Source organism: Corvus brachyrhynchos, unplaced genomic scaffold (assembly GCF_000691975.1).
Source record: "Corvus brachyrhynchos isolate BGI_N302 unplaced genomic scaffold, ASM69197v1 scaffold4, whole genome shotgun sequence".
NCBI lineage: Eukaryota > Metazoa > Chordata > Aves > Passeriformes > Corvidae > Corvus > Corvus brachyrhynchos.
The window spans coordinates 7,991,254-8,003,841 of record NW_008237878.1 but is presented as its reverse complement, the minus strand read 5'-3'; the positions used below and the strand labels follow the sequence as shown (position 1 = coordinate 8,003,841).

The window sequence follows — 12,588 nt, the reverse complement described above, 5'->3', positions numbered from 1 at the left end:
AGTTGTAGCGGGGCGTCTACGCAGGCGCCGCCGTCGTCTCCGAGGCTGCAGAGGTCGTGACGTGGATGGGCTCTGTGTGGGGCACAGTGCTCGGGCCCACGTGCACAGGGGTGGTGACAGGTTTTGTGACCGTGGTGGGGGCTGTGGTAGAGGATTTGGTGAGGGGAGCAGCTGAAGAGGGATACACACTTAAGGTTGGGATCTGGGCCTAGAAAGAAACAAGATGGTGGGATGAGAAGAGGGAAAGAAATGAAACAGAATAAAACCCAAGCAGAAAAACACTCCGTATGACTTCCCATAGACAAGAGGCTGCTTCACCCTCTAGATTTTAATGAGAGCTACATCTTATGCCATCTTTTGCACTGGGATTGGGGAATGTTCACAGTGCACAAGATCCAGCAACACTCCCTCTTCCCACAGATGCCTGCACTGGCCTCCTCTCAGAGGGAGGTCTCCTAGTCTTCATTCTCCACAAAATACAAGGCCACCTGTGGCAGCCACAAACTGGGCATCTGTTCCACCTCCCCAGTCGCAGCCTCCCTGCCAGCTTGCTCATCTCTCCACTTTGACAACACCGGCTGCACAGCCCCAGGACAAGGGTGACCTGCTTCATCTGACGGCACTTCCCCAGAAACCCTGAAGTATCAGGGATGCAGAGCCTTGTGTCACTCCAAGGGGAGCTCCTCTTTGTTCCAACAGCTCACCTCCTTGCTTGATGTGACTGACAGCTGATATTTTACCTGAGAAGAGATCTGACTCACAGAGGCTGTGAGAGCACACAGGACTAGGACTGAGCAGGAGACGCACCCTTTCATTGTAGATAATGGTTCCTTCCTCACATGCTGCTTTGTGGGTGCAGAGGTGCTGCTGGATGCACCAGTTACATCTCCAGAGACTGCTCACACACTTCTGGCACCTGGAAGAATGACAGAAAAGCAGCTGCTAAGACAGGACGACCCAGAAAGGGACAGCCACCCTCCCTAAAACTACAGAAGAGAAAAAGCAGGTGCTCACGGTGCCGATTTCCACAGCAGGGCCACTGCAGCACAGTCATAGAAAGAGAAGTCCACAGAAGCAATGAAGATGTCATGGAAACGCACTACAAGCTTTATGGTGACATGATCTGAAAATGAAAATAAAAATTTCTTAGAAATGGAGCCCCTACAAGTTTGCCATACTGTTAGGAGACGGCATGCTTTAGGATAGACACTGTCAAACACTGAGACAGATTCCCTTTCATGCTTTTAGCACCTCAATCACTGCATTATCCTATGGACACTAAAAACAGGTTGGACAAGTTCATCAGGAGTAGTTTGTGATAGCTCTTGCCAACCCATGGGAAAGAAGCGTAGTCTGAAGCTCTGTCCATCTTCATCCCTGTAATTCCACTGCCATCTCTGCATTACAGGAAGAAGTAACACTGAGGCTCAAAGCTGATTGTCTTCTTTTGTCATCCAAAGGAAAACGAAACCCTTAGAACTAACGTGCCCTTCACATACTGCCTTCACCTTGAGAGCTTTGGTCTATGACCAAACTAAGAAGTGAGTCAGGGAAGAGGCTTATAAAACTTGTAATCTCACTTGCAATGACTGAAGGCTTATCTGCTTTAAAATCCAGGTCTCGCATCAACTACAAGCCTCAGGATAGCCCTGTTCTCTTTGGGAAGAGACTGTCACTGTTTTCTGTAGACCAAATAGCTGTAGAGATGGTCAAAACTTACTGCAGCTGATAGCATCAGCCAGAAGGAGATATTTTGCATATGACAGTACTAAATCAGCTAATTAATCTTGTCCCAGACGAATGTCTCCAGCTTTAGAGTTGGTTATTAGTTCTCCAAATAATGGGAACATACTGCATTCTCTGCTCAACCCCAGGAGATGCTGTTCTCTCTAAGGCAGTTTGCTATAAAAGTAAGTAACAAGAACCTTGAGCACCGCTCCTCTCAGAATGGGATTTCAGAGCTCATCTTGCAAGAAATCTTTAGTCACAACAAAACAATTAACATGTGAATCAGTCAGGCCTACGCTGGGTTCCTGATAGGATGGCAAGGGAAGCAATATGCTAACAAAACAGTGATGAGGGGTCTATTGAAACCCAGGATGAGCAGAAAATAAGGGTATGTCCTATGCAGCTGGAGGCTGGAGTTACTGCAATACTGCCAACTCCTATCACTGCCATAGAGGTGATTGCATTTGGCAGTGGTGGAAAGGCTAACACCTCCCAGGATTTCAGGGTTATGACACCATATTTATAAATACTCCTTTCTCCAAAAAGGCCATTATTTCCCATGATTGCCAATAATGCTGTTTGACAGTACAGAAGATGAGGTCGAACACTTGCAAACTGAGAGCAAGAGTTTGTGCTACTAACTTGGAGCTCAACACCTACATGTGATGGATGAGTTGGTATAAAAACTTTAAAATAAAGCTGGAAAAAGGCAAATATTTTAGTGAGCTGGGAAAAGTATTATAAGTAGGAATAGGAAAGTGTAGGTATCTAAGGCCCTAACGTGACCTCATTTAGAAAACAATGTATGAATCTGGTTATCAGCTTCAAATTCATCTTAGCAGAGTACAGAAGCCATGCAGAGAAGGAACAGCAATAGAGTGAAGGAGATAGGAAGCCTGAAGAACAAGAGAACATGAAGAAGAAGTTGGCACAGTTAAACAGCAAAACTCTGTGCTAGGAGCGCCTGGCCATAGTTCACTGCGTGGGAGAAGCACTGCAGAAGCAAAAGGACAACACAAATAGATCAAACGGACAGAAACCATCCACAAGCAAGTTTAGGCTACAGGACAGGAGCCACTTGATAAGCCTCAGAGACACTATGGAAGTAATGTAGGTAAGGCATCTTGGAATAAAAGCAAGACTGACTTACAAAGGAGTTGATAAGAATATCTGAAGCTTGGAGTAATGAGAACTAGACTGTGGCTTTATCTACACTGATTTTTCACAACTGTGCTTAAATTCAGGCCCATACAACTAAACAGAAGCAAATCCTGCCTACTCTGCTTGCAGTGGCAGTGCATGAAGCCCTCTTCCCTCTTTTCCTGACCACCCTGGTGGGTTTGTTCCAGACTAAAGCAGTGTGAAAGCCAGATTATTAAAATACTGCAAATAATACTGAAAATGAAGGAGTTTGAGATTGAATGAGTGTGTTAGCTGAGTTCTGGTGTCATGTTATGTCCATGGAGATTGCTTCATACCTATTAGCCAGCTGCATACTTGCACAGAAAAATCTGTTCAGCCACTTAGGTGAATTGTGTGGAATGTGTCCCAACTGGCACCTGCTTTTTATTTCAGATGAACAAGCTCTTTGAAGAGATCAGCTCATCAGAGCTCACACTGACAGGCTGGGTAAAATCCAATGCAAAGAAAAAAAATTGAGAACTTTCCAGGTTCTTTAGAGTGGCCAATCAGCAATACTCAGCCAGCTATTGCTCACAGGCCGTGTATTTTCTGAGGTTATACCTCATTACAGATTTGTTTTATCTTTAAGGACCACGGGTCTCTTCTTGCCTTTCCTTACATGTACTTCCTTCTCCCACTGCACGGATTTTGAGACGGTTTGCATTTTGTTTGGTTTTAATAATAAAGCAATATTTAAGAGAGTTCTCTCCCCAGGTTTAGGACAAAGCTGCCAAACCAGCCACCCCTCTAGACTGCATTTCAGACCACATTCAGATTTACATACAACACTTCAAACACGATCTCCTTTCCAACTATCAGAATTTGGCACTGGAATTTGGCAACAGCCCAAAATAGCACAGGATGTGTGTGACACAAGTAGAAAGCAAACAGATATTATGAGGAATGAAATGAACACCTGCTGACAGTCCACATACATTCATGGCTGTTAATCCTGGCAATACGACGACCTACAACATACTTTCTCCCAACAATGTTATCAGAGCTATCATGCTCCATTTAAAGCATTTCACTAACCTGTTCCTGTTGGCAAAGGTGGTGCTTGGCTGGGATCTGGAGAAGGACACATGATTCCTGACTCTGTCAGAACTGCTGGGCTTTCATAATCTTCAAAATAACATGAGTAAAATTCTTCCTCGCGCAGAGAAGGTAAGTCAGAGATGGCCAAGAAGATCTATCAGTTCAATAATACCAGTAAGTAATTTGCCCTCATTTAATCTAATTTTTTGGTTCTGTTTTTTCAAAGGAAGACCCCCATAGAGTAGCTATCTACAAAAACACTCATTTTCCTATAACGTCTCCTAGGACTGACTGTTTCATTCATCATCTCTTGCCATTCTCGAACTGAACTTGGCAGCAACTGACAACTTCCCCCTTTGCCCAAGCCTCTAGCAAAAGACAGGTTCTTGCCACCTCCTGACACAATGACAGACTTGAAATCACTCCAGCACCTTCCTAGCTGTTCTGCCAGCTATCACATGCCAGACAGGAGATGTAATTTTGGGCCACTCCTTTCAGGTCTCCCTGACAGCAAGTGACAGAAACACTGAAAGCACAGACATGGGCACCTTATAGATACTAAAACAAGGAGGGTCCCCATCCAAGCAAGCATCACATACTTCAGAATACCCAGTAACTCTTAGCAGGCAAGGACATTTAGTTTTAGGGAACACAAAGAAACAACCAAACAACTGAAATAACAGCTGGGCTGTACTAGGAGATAAGTCCCTCACATGAAGCAGACAACAGGCCTGAAGGTTCAGTGTTTCAACACCCCAGTGAAAGCAACAGAAAGACTTGTGACTCCTCAGTTTGCAGAGGACGTTCTATAAGTTTGAGCACCATAAGAGGATCACCACCACTCACATTTCTCTTTTCCTCTCTGCTGATATTGGCTGGAGTTAGTGACTGGACAGACAGACACTGCTGTGTAGAGTTAAAGCTCCAGAGCCACTGCTCACTCAACCTGGACCGCAAGCATTCGGAGCGACGGCTGCACCTGCAGGGAAACAGCAAGAAGCCCTGTGAGAGCCCTGGGCAGCAGTCTGTGTTTGGCTTCCAACCAGACACTGGCTGTCTCAAGCCTTGCTAGAGTCTTCAGGAAGCTGCTACATGAGCCACTGAAGCCCCAGCCTCCCACCACCTTCAATCGTAGGATGAACTGTTGCGAAATTATAGATAGGTAGGCACTTCTTGGGCTTCAAAGGTCATGAACTAGTTCCTGTGACTTTCTCCAGGGAAGCAGAGCCAGCAGGCAGACACATACACCAGAATAAACCACGTCTCATTAAGCAACATCAGTAGGGGAGCAAGAACTGAAAGAGTGCTAAATAAGACACCAGAAGAAGAGACAAGATAGTTTCTCTACACTTGAAATGAGGTTGATCTGAAGTCAGACTAAAACCAGGCTGAAATCCAATGAACAGGAGAATCATGAGTGGTGCCAAAGACCCAAAAAGCAATGGAAATATGCCCCTGCGTGCAACTGCTATTGCTGCTGGCAGTGTTTTAGGGAGGCAGAGAGAAGAATGGTAAGTTAGAGCAAATATCTCATGAAGAAAATAAAAATAAACTAAATCCAGACACAGATATAAGGAAGAGAGTAAGCAGAGACAATCCCTAGACACTGTCCCTCCAAAATCCTTACAGGTGAACAGGGATCTATCTTACCGTCCCTGAAGGACACACCAGCCACAGTAGGGATCTTTCAGTGCCAGACAGGACTCACAGTCCAAGTACAGGGAACATTCCATTATGGGAACCTTTACCACCTGTCAGAGAAAGAAATGAAAAGTGGAAAACACAGCACACACAACACAGCCCCCGGGTCATTGTCTTCTTATGCCTAACTAGCAAGTCCCATCATCTCGATGCTCATCAAAACAACTTCTTGATCCTCCACTTATCCTCCCATAAAGACAAAAAAAAAAAAAAAGGAACAAGTTTCCAGAGCCCTTCATACACATACCACATACTGGTGAAGGACATCTAAACATCAGGCTGTAGAGAGGCACTGAGGCAAGCAAACTGTATTGCTATTCATTGGTTATTCTACAACACAGTTTGCAAGGAGGAAATTTTATTTAGTCATAAAACTGCATTTTAACAAAGTGAATTACAGAATAGCAGACTGAATATCATCCACTCTTTTGCTTTTCTGGACTCTGTCAAGTGAGATCATCTCTCCTGACACACAGGTGACTGAGGCTGGAGACAGCAGCTACAGCTGAGGCCTCTGAATCCATCTGCACTATTGCCCAGCTCTACCTGGCAGAACTACCATTTTGACTGAAAGTAGACCACAAAGCTTTGATCAATGTGGAACAAAAACTTTCTGCCATCTAGGGGTAAATTTTACTTGCAAAATTCTTCTGCTTCAACTTACCATCCTTGCTGATTTCAGCCTCTTGCCCTCTTTAATCTGCTACTACACTTCAGCTACTACTGTCAACTACTTTGAAATACCAACTTCTAATTCCAGACCTATTACTTTTGCTAAGCACATGATGCAATTTGCATCTTTTAATTGACAGAACAATTACAGTTAAGGATATATTTCAGATTTCCCTAATCTTCTTCCACTCACAGATTTCAACTCCTGCTTTGAAGTGTTACAAATTTTACAAGTATCTCAAAGCACACTGGGGGAGTGAAAGGAAGTAGTGGCTTTCCAGCATGCTCTCATTTTTTGTTTGTTCCTTCCTTCACAGTAACTCAAGGGCTGCTTTTCCTTTGCTAGGAGGATCCTTTCCTTTCCAGCTCAAGGAGCTGATATGAGTGGTGGTGTACAAATCCTCTCAAATAAAGTATCCATAGCAGGATTTCTTACTCAGCAGACACCAATACCCCAAAAGCCTGAGGCACTGCAATGCCTCTTCTCCTCCAACTGCCTCTAGGCACAAACAGAATTACAGAAAGCAGGGGTAAAGAGAAAAGTGCCTCACATGGCTCCTTCCACAGCTTGATTTCATCTGCAAAACTGTTGTTATATCCCTGGTCAGAGAACATCTCTGCTATCTGAAGACATTTCCCACATATTTCTGCTTTTCATAGGTTACAGAAGAACAGCTTGATCTTTTAACTGATTAAAAACAGAAGTGCTACACTTTAATTACATGAAATCTCCCTTTTATCTTTTTAACCTCCTGCAAAACCAAGATGGGTCACATGTGAACCCAGAGGCTTTCTTCTGCTCAAATGGAGATGCACATTGTTGTCCAAACAGTTCCTGCTCAACACAGTGGAACCCAGGAATTCGTGGTGCCTTGTCTTCATGCCAGCAGAGCAGCCCTTTACAGCCTGCAGTTCACATTCCTCCATCGCTGCTGATACAGCCTGACAGATTTCAGAAAATGCATACAAGCTATGGATTAGGGTAACAAGGCTTTCTCCATGCTTCCTCCAGCTTCTGGGAAAGGCCAGTCCCCATTCCTGTAAGCAGACTGGCAGGCAGCTGCTGCTCAGCACAGGCTTAACCAAGTGCAGTTTCCCAGCTTTCCCTGCTCCTGTCAGCAGTTTGTCTGAACATCTAGTGCTTCGACTCCTCTGTGGAAGGGATTGTATTGCTCTTACCATTGACTGGGTCATGACAAAGAGGTGCTCCTGCAACTGGTCGAACAGCAGGTCTCTGCTCACCATGCTGTTCACCTGGATGGATACCGAAGCGTAGGTGTGTGCCTCTCCCTGGGCTCCCAAGTACACCTGCAAGGGAGTCACAGATGTGAGCAGGCAAAGCACCACCACAGGAGCTGGGGGCACCCGTCCTACAACAGGACAAGCTGGAACCCCTGCTGTGTGCAAGGATTTTAACCTCCCACCGCAACCTCTGTGCAGTGGCTTCAGCAACATGAAGCACATACCCAGAAATACCTGTGCAAACCACATAGGACACACCAGCCCTGCTGCTGGCTCAGTGCTGATGTAACCAAAGGCAATGTGACCACTTTTGGGGCATCCACATTTTCCCCAGGCAGTACAGTGTGAGAAGAGACTGTCCGATAATAACGATGTTTAGTAGGAACCCAACTTCCCAAGGAAAAAGAAACACTGCCTTTTTCCCCTTCTACCTGAGCATCCCTGGTTAGTTTTATCCTCTTTGCTGTATGCAGACCATACCTTGTGCAGCCTTCCTCTGCTGTCTCCCAGAAAAGCAATGGTGTGGCCATCTTCCACATTCACTGCCACAGCTGTCAGACGGGCCTCGGTTTTCTCCAGGAGCGGGGCTGCCTCCAAGGGCACCCGGCTGGCCATAGGGCTGGGAGTGTGGTCAGAGCCACAGGGGTAGGCATACAGGGTGTCCTTTTTGGGGGAGTGAAAAGAACAGGGAAATCAGTACCAAAAAAAATGGGTACAAAGAAAATTAGCACATTCAACACTTCCCACCATCCCCTTCTACCCAAATTCCCCAGCAGTGAATTCAGCTTTAACCCCTCTTAAGCTTTTTTTATTGAGAGCAAAACCACCCACATTTTAATAATTAGTTTAGGTATGTTGGCTGTTTGTACTCTCACAGAAATCTACAGACATTTCAGCCAGTTCATTCAGCATCAGTAATGAAATGCATTGAAACTCTCTCAAGTTCTCCAAAAAACATTACTGTTACACACTGCTGTGATATTGCTTTGGGGAAGATTTATTTTACTTTTCTGAACAAAGCAAAAAGATGAGAATTTCTTTTTCCAGTGCAAAGCCACCCTGTGACAAGTATCACCTCAGGCAATCTGCATGGTTTTGCTGTACCACCTACAAGTTAAATTCTAAGCCTGAAGTAGAACCCCAGGACATACATAAACACAGGGTGGGACACAACCTGCTCCAAAGAGCTTACTAACTGCACTTAGGAATCAAAGAGCACATGTAAGAGTCACTGTTGCACACTGCTTCAATCCTTCCAAGTCTTGTGAGAGTTCTGAACATTAACTCCACTGCACTGTGCAGAAACAGTCATCCTTCTGTTCCAGTTAGTGCCCTCCCAGTGCCACCAAACCTTCACTTACTGCGTTCTAAAGAAGGACAATGAAAGCTACCAACTTATTTACTATTTGTTAAGTGTAGAGAAAACATATCCCATTACGATTCATCTTTTTCCTACATAACAAACTCAGTCTTGTCCAGGATAGTTCCTCTGTTGCTTTGTATCTTTCTCGGTGCCTTGTCCTATGTCCATTTCAATTTTACAGTATCCTTTTGGAGACTGAATGCAGGATTGTTCACCCAACAATTATTATCTAAAACACCATTTTTTAATTGATCAGTGGCTTGTCTTCAAACAACGTGGCTTGTGTAAATTCAAGATTTTCATCATGAAATCCCTTATGGATAACGTTTTCACTCTCCTCTCCAGCCCCTTACTAATTACTCTGACAAAGCTGTGTGTGGAGCAGCGCATTAACTGTGCAGTCCATACTGACTCCAGCTCTCTCTTGCCTCGGGCAACATGGTCAACTTAGACTCCTTGTGAGCAGGGTTACAGATCCTTCTGTCTGATGTCCGTGGCTTTGCACTTGGCAGCTCAGGCTGTGCGGTACCATCCAGCACCAGGCAATGGAGCTGCCCCCATCAGAGATCCATGATAACAGCACATCATGGCATTCCTCAGGCATCTGCTTATCTCTGCTCACTGATCCCATAGAAAACCTGTCCCTTTCTCCCCTCTCCTCCCTCTCCTCCCATTTCTCTGTTTGGGTTTGTTGTTTTGTTTTTTTTTTGCATTTGTGTTGTTGTTGCTGTTGGTTTTGTTTGGTTTTTCAATACTTGACTGCTTCCTGGAGAAACTAGAAGCAATCGGCAGCTTTTGATAAGGTCTATGGAAATCCCACTGTAAAATATATTTAACCTGCTCAGCTCTGTTCCTTTCTCAAATGCATTGTTATCTTAGCAGGGAAGCAAGGCTTGACACAGCAGTTCCATTAACAAACCATGCCAGTTAGACTAGCACTGCTTTCAGTCCAGTGCTTTCTTGTTTTCCTTTCAAATACTGATTTAATGATTTTTCTGCACACTCGGTGTAAGGCCCTGACTTAAAGTCTGAGGAGGTTATAGCTTCTAATGATGGCTAGTTTTTACCATCTCCTAAACTATCATTCATTTTTAGTGACACATACATTTTTCTTACCACCTATCGTTTGATATTTCAGCTCCTTCCAGTCATCTTCTTGTAACTTAAAGATTTCTATTTCTCCAGCTGTCCACTTTCTGTAAGATTTATTAGGAAGAGGTCCACTGCCAAATTTCCATGCTCCAAAGCATTAAGTACTTATTTTGAATGGGATTCTAGCTATCTTTTGCAACCTTTGTATAAGTTCATACGAATTCTGGAGCCTAATAACCTCACTACTGGCTGATTTTTCAAAGACTGCTTCAAAGAAGTCCATATACAAGTCAGAAATATTTGTACCCCAGTTGTGCTCCGCACTGCTGTTGCCTATTTGTGATGCCAAGGGCAAGTCACTTCACACACATTTATCTACCATAAACTGACGTGACCTGTGCAGGCTCTCCTAGCACTGGCACAGCCCAGCAGTGGCCTCACAGGGGCTGTCTGTATAAAGTACTTATATAAATTTACATAGAAGCTCTTTGAATTGCTTGCAGTGAGTAACATCTTGGCAACGTTGCAGAAAATGCACTTGAGGGATCATCCAGTGTCTTAATGAAATGCAGCAGCTCCTGCTGTGAATTCTGGTGTGTGTGTCCTACCTGCACAGGTAGGAAACAACAATAGGACAATCTATATCTATGCATGAAGAGGACAAAAAACAAAAGGAGAAGGTACATGCCTTGAAAACTACACCCACAGAAGACATGTAGCCTTCCTGAGCCTTGTAGAAACATGTTTCACACTTCCAATTCATCAAGTCACTAAACAGCATCTACATAGCCTCCTGCATCTCATGACTAACGAATCTCCAGGAAACTGAACAAATGAACTGGGTCTGAAATTCTTATAAAAACAAGCTGGTTTTTTTTTCCCCCAGTTGAAGAGATTGTATTGGACTGTAAAACTCAGTCTTAGCCTTCCTTGATGGGCTGAAGCCCGGAGGCAGAGCTAACTAAGGAAAAGGGCATACCTTATGCACTAGTTGGTTTGGAGGCAGAAAAATGTGAAATTAATTAGCATTATCCTTACATCCAGCACAAGCTGCTACCACTGAAAGGGAGTTAAAACTGTTCCTGCATAAAATGCCCATTGACAGCCGCTTCCACTCAGCCCTGACTGGAGCAGGCTAGAGTTGGCACAGACCCTTACATCATGTTAGATACAATTTGAACGACAACCGCTACCGCGTGCTGAACGGTGAAGGATCAGGTTTGTTAGGACATTTACATATCATTGGACACGCTTGTTAATAAGACACCACACTTTGGTCAGCCCACTCAAGCCAAACCATCCAGCTGGGACCCTGGGATCACACATCAGGAATCACAGAGACTGCCTTTTTCTCCCACCCAGTGCACCCACTTCTCCATTGGATCAAATGGTATAAGGGTACTCTACATCATTTTGAATGAAGGATTTTTCTGATCTGCTCATACCTGTTTGACATTTAACTCCCTTAAGGTGCCCTAAAAATCACCTGTGACAAGTCCTTTCCTGTGGCCTTTCAAAGGACACATGGGGCATGCCTAACAAATACAGTGAAAGCAGGACGTCGAGCTGGGCAGTCTCTTGGTTCCCAACTCTTACATACTCCTCCTTACCTTACGCTCATCCTGCTCCAAGTCTGCTCTTTACCCTCCCCTTGTCCCACAAGTATTCTACACTCAGCTTTAGCTACTGAAAGGAAAACCATAATTTTAAGACTGGCTTTGAACCACACACCCAACCCCAGAAACTTCTAAAGCTATGTGGTACCACTTTGCTCTCTGCAGCACCAGGCTGGGAAGAGGCAATTATCTGGACAGCCTGTTCTGGAGAGGGAAGACACAAGATAACATGCTGCTCTGCTAAGAACCTGAAATATCCTTCGTGCCAACAGGCTGCTCATAGTCACAGAGCCTCATTCCAGGACACTGCATCCAGGAGAGCGCTGCTGCCCTGTGTTTGTATCACTGTTCCTGATTTTGCAGCCAGTGTGGCTGCCAGACAGTGAGAATTCAGGGTCACAGACGCTTTAAGTCACATTTTCATCCTGCAACATCCCATCATGCCTTTGTCACTGAACTTAAAAGGATTAACACCTCTTACAGCTCTGGAGAAAAAGAGCCAGCTCAGGAAAAGGTCCTTCTTGGGCCCAAAATTCTGTAGGACTAAAGCAGCCTACAGGAAATTGGGATTTTCACTGAATTACAGAATTATTAAGATTGGAAGAGACCTCTGGAGATCATCTAGTCCAAACCCCTCTGCCAAGGCAGGGTCACTTAAAACCTGTTACACAGGAACACATCCAGGAGGGTTTTGAACATCTCTTTGTTGACACTTGGTTTTGCTAATGTTCCTTTTTGTTCCTGAATGCCCTTGCAGGAAGCTGTTGTGAGGTGTACCTCACCATAAGCAACAGGGACCCAGTACACCCCTTAAATTCCCTTCCCAACACAGAAGTGCATGTACACATGCTCCTCTCCTTCCCTGCAGTGCAGACCAGACGACACAGATAAAGAAAGACTTGAACTGCAGCTTCAGTGCTCTTGCCTTGCATTGCCACAAGATAAGCCTCAGGG

General features: G+C 44.7%; 1 protein-coding gene across 4 annotated transcripts in view; it reads right to left on the bottom strand.

The window, feature by feature from the left end:
* PLXNB1 (plexin B1) overlaps positions 1–12,588 on the bottom strand; it is a 61,111-nt gene that overhangs the window by 25,938 nt on the left and 22,585 nt on the right. For all 4 annotated transcript variants that reach the window (XM_017732551.1, XM_017732550.1, XM_017732552.1 and 1 more), the window contains 8 exons: positions 8,044–8,226; positions 7,501–7,629; positions 5,599–5,699; positions 4,795–4,927; positions 3,946–4,102; positions 1,015–1,123; positions 808–916; positions 76–208 (listed from right to left, as the gene is read on the bottom strand). In XM_017732551.1, coding sequence (XP_017588040.1) covers positions 76–208; positions 808–916; positions 1,015–1,123; positions 3,946–4,102; positions 4,795–4,927; positions 5,599–5,699; positions 7,501–7,629; positions 8,044–8,226 — 1,054 coding nt within the window. The remainder of the gene's footprint in view (positions 1–75; positions 209–807; positions 917–1,014; positions 1,124–3,945; positions 4,103–4,794; positions 4,928–5,598; positions 5,700–7,500; positions 7,630–8,043; positions 8,227–12,588) is intronic.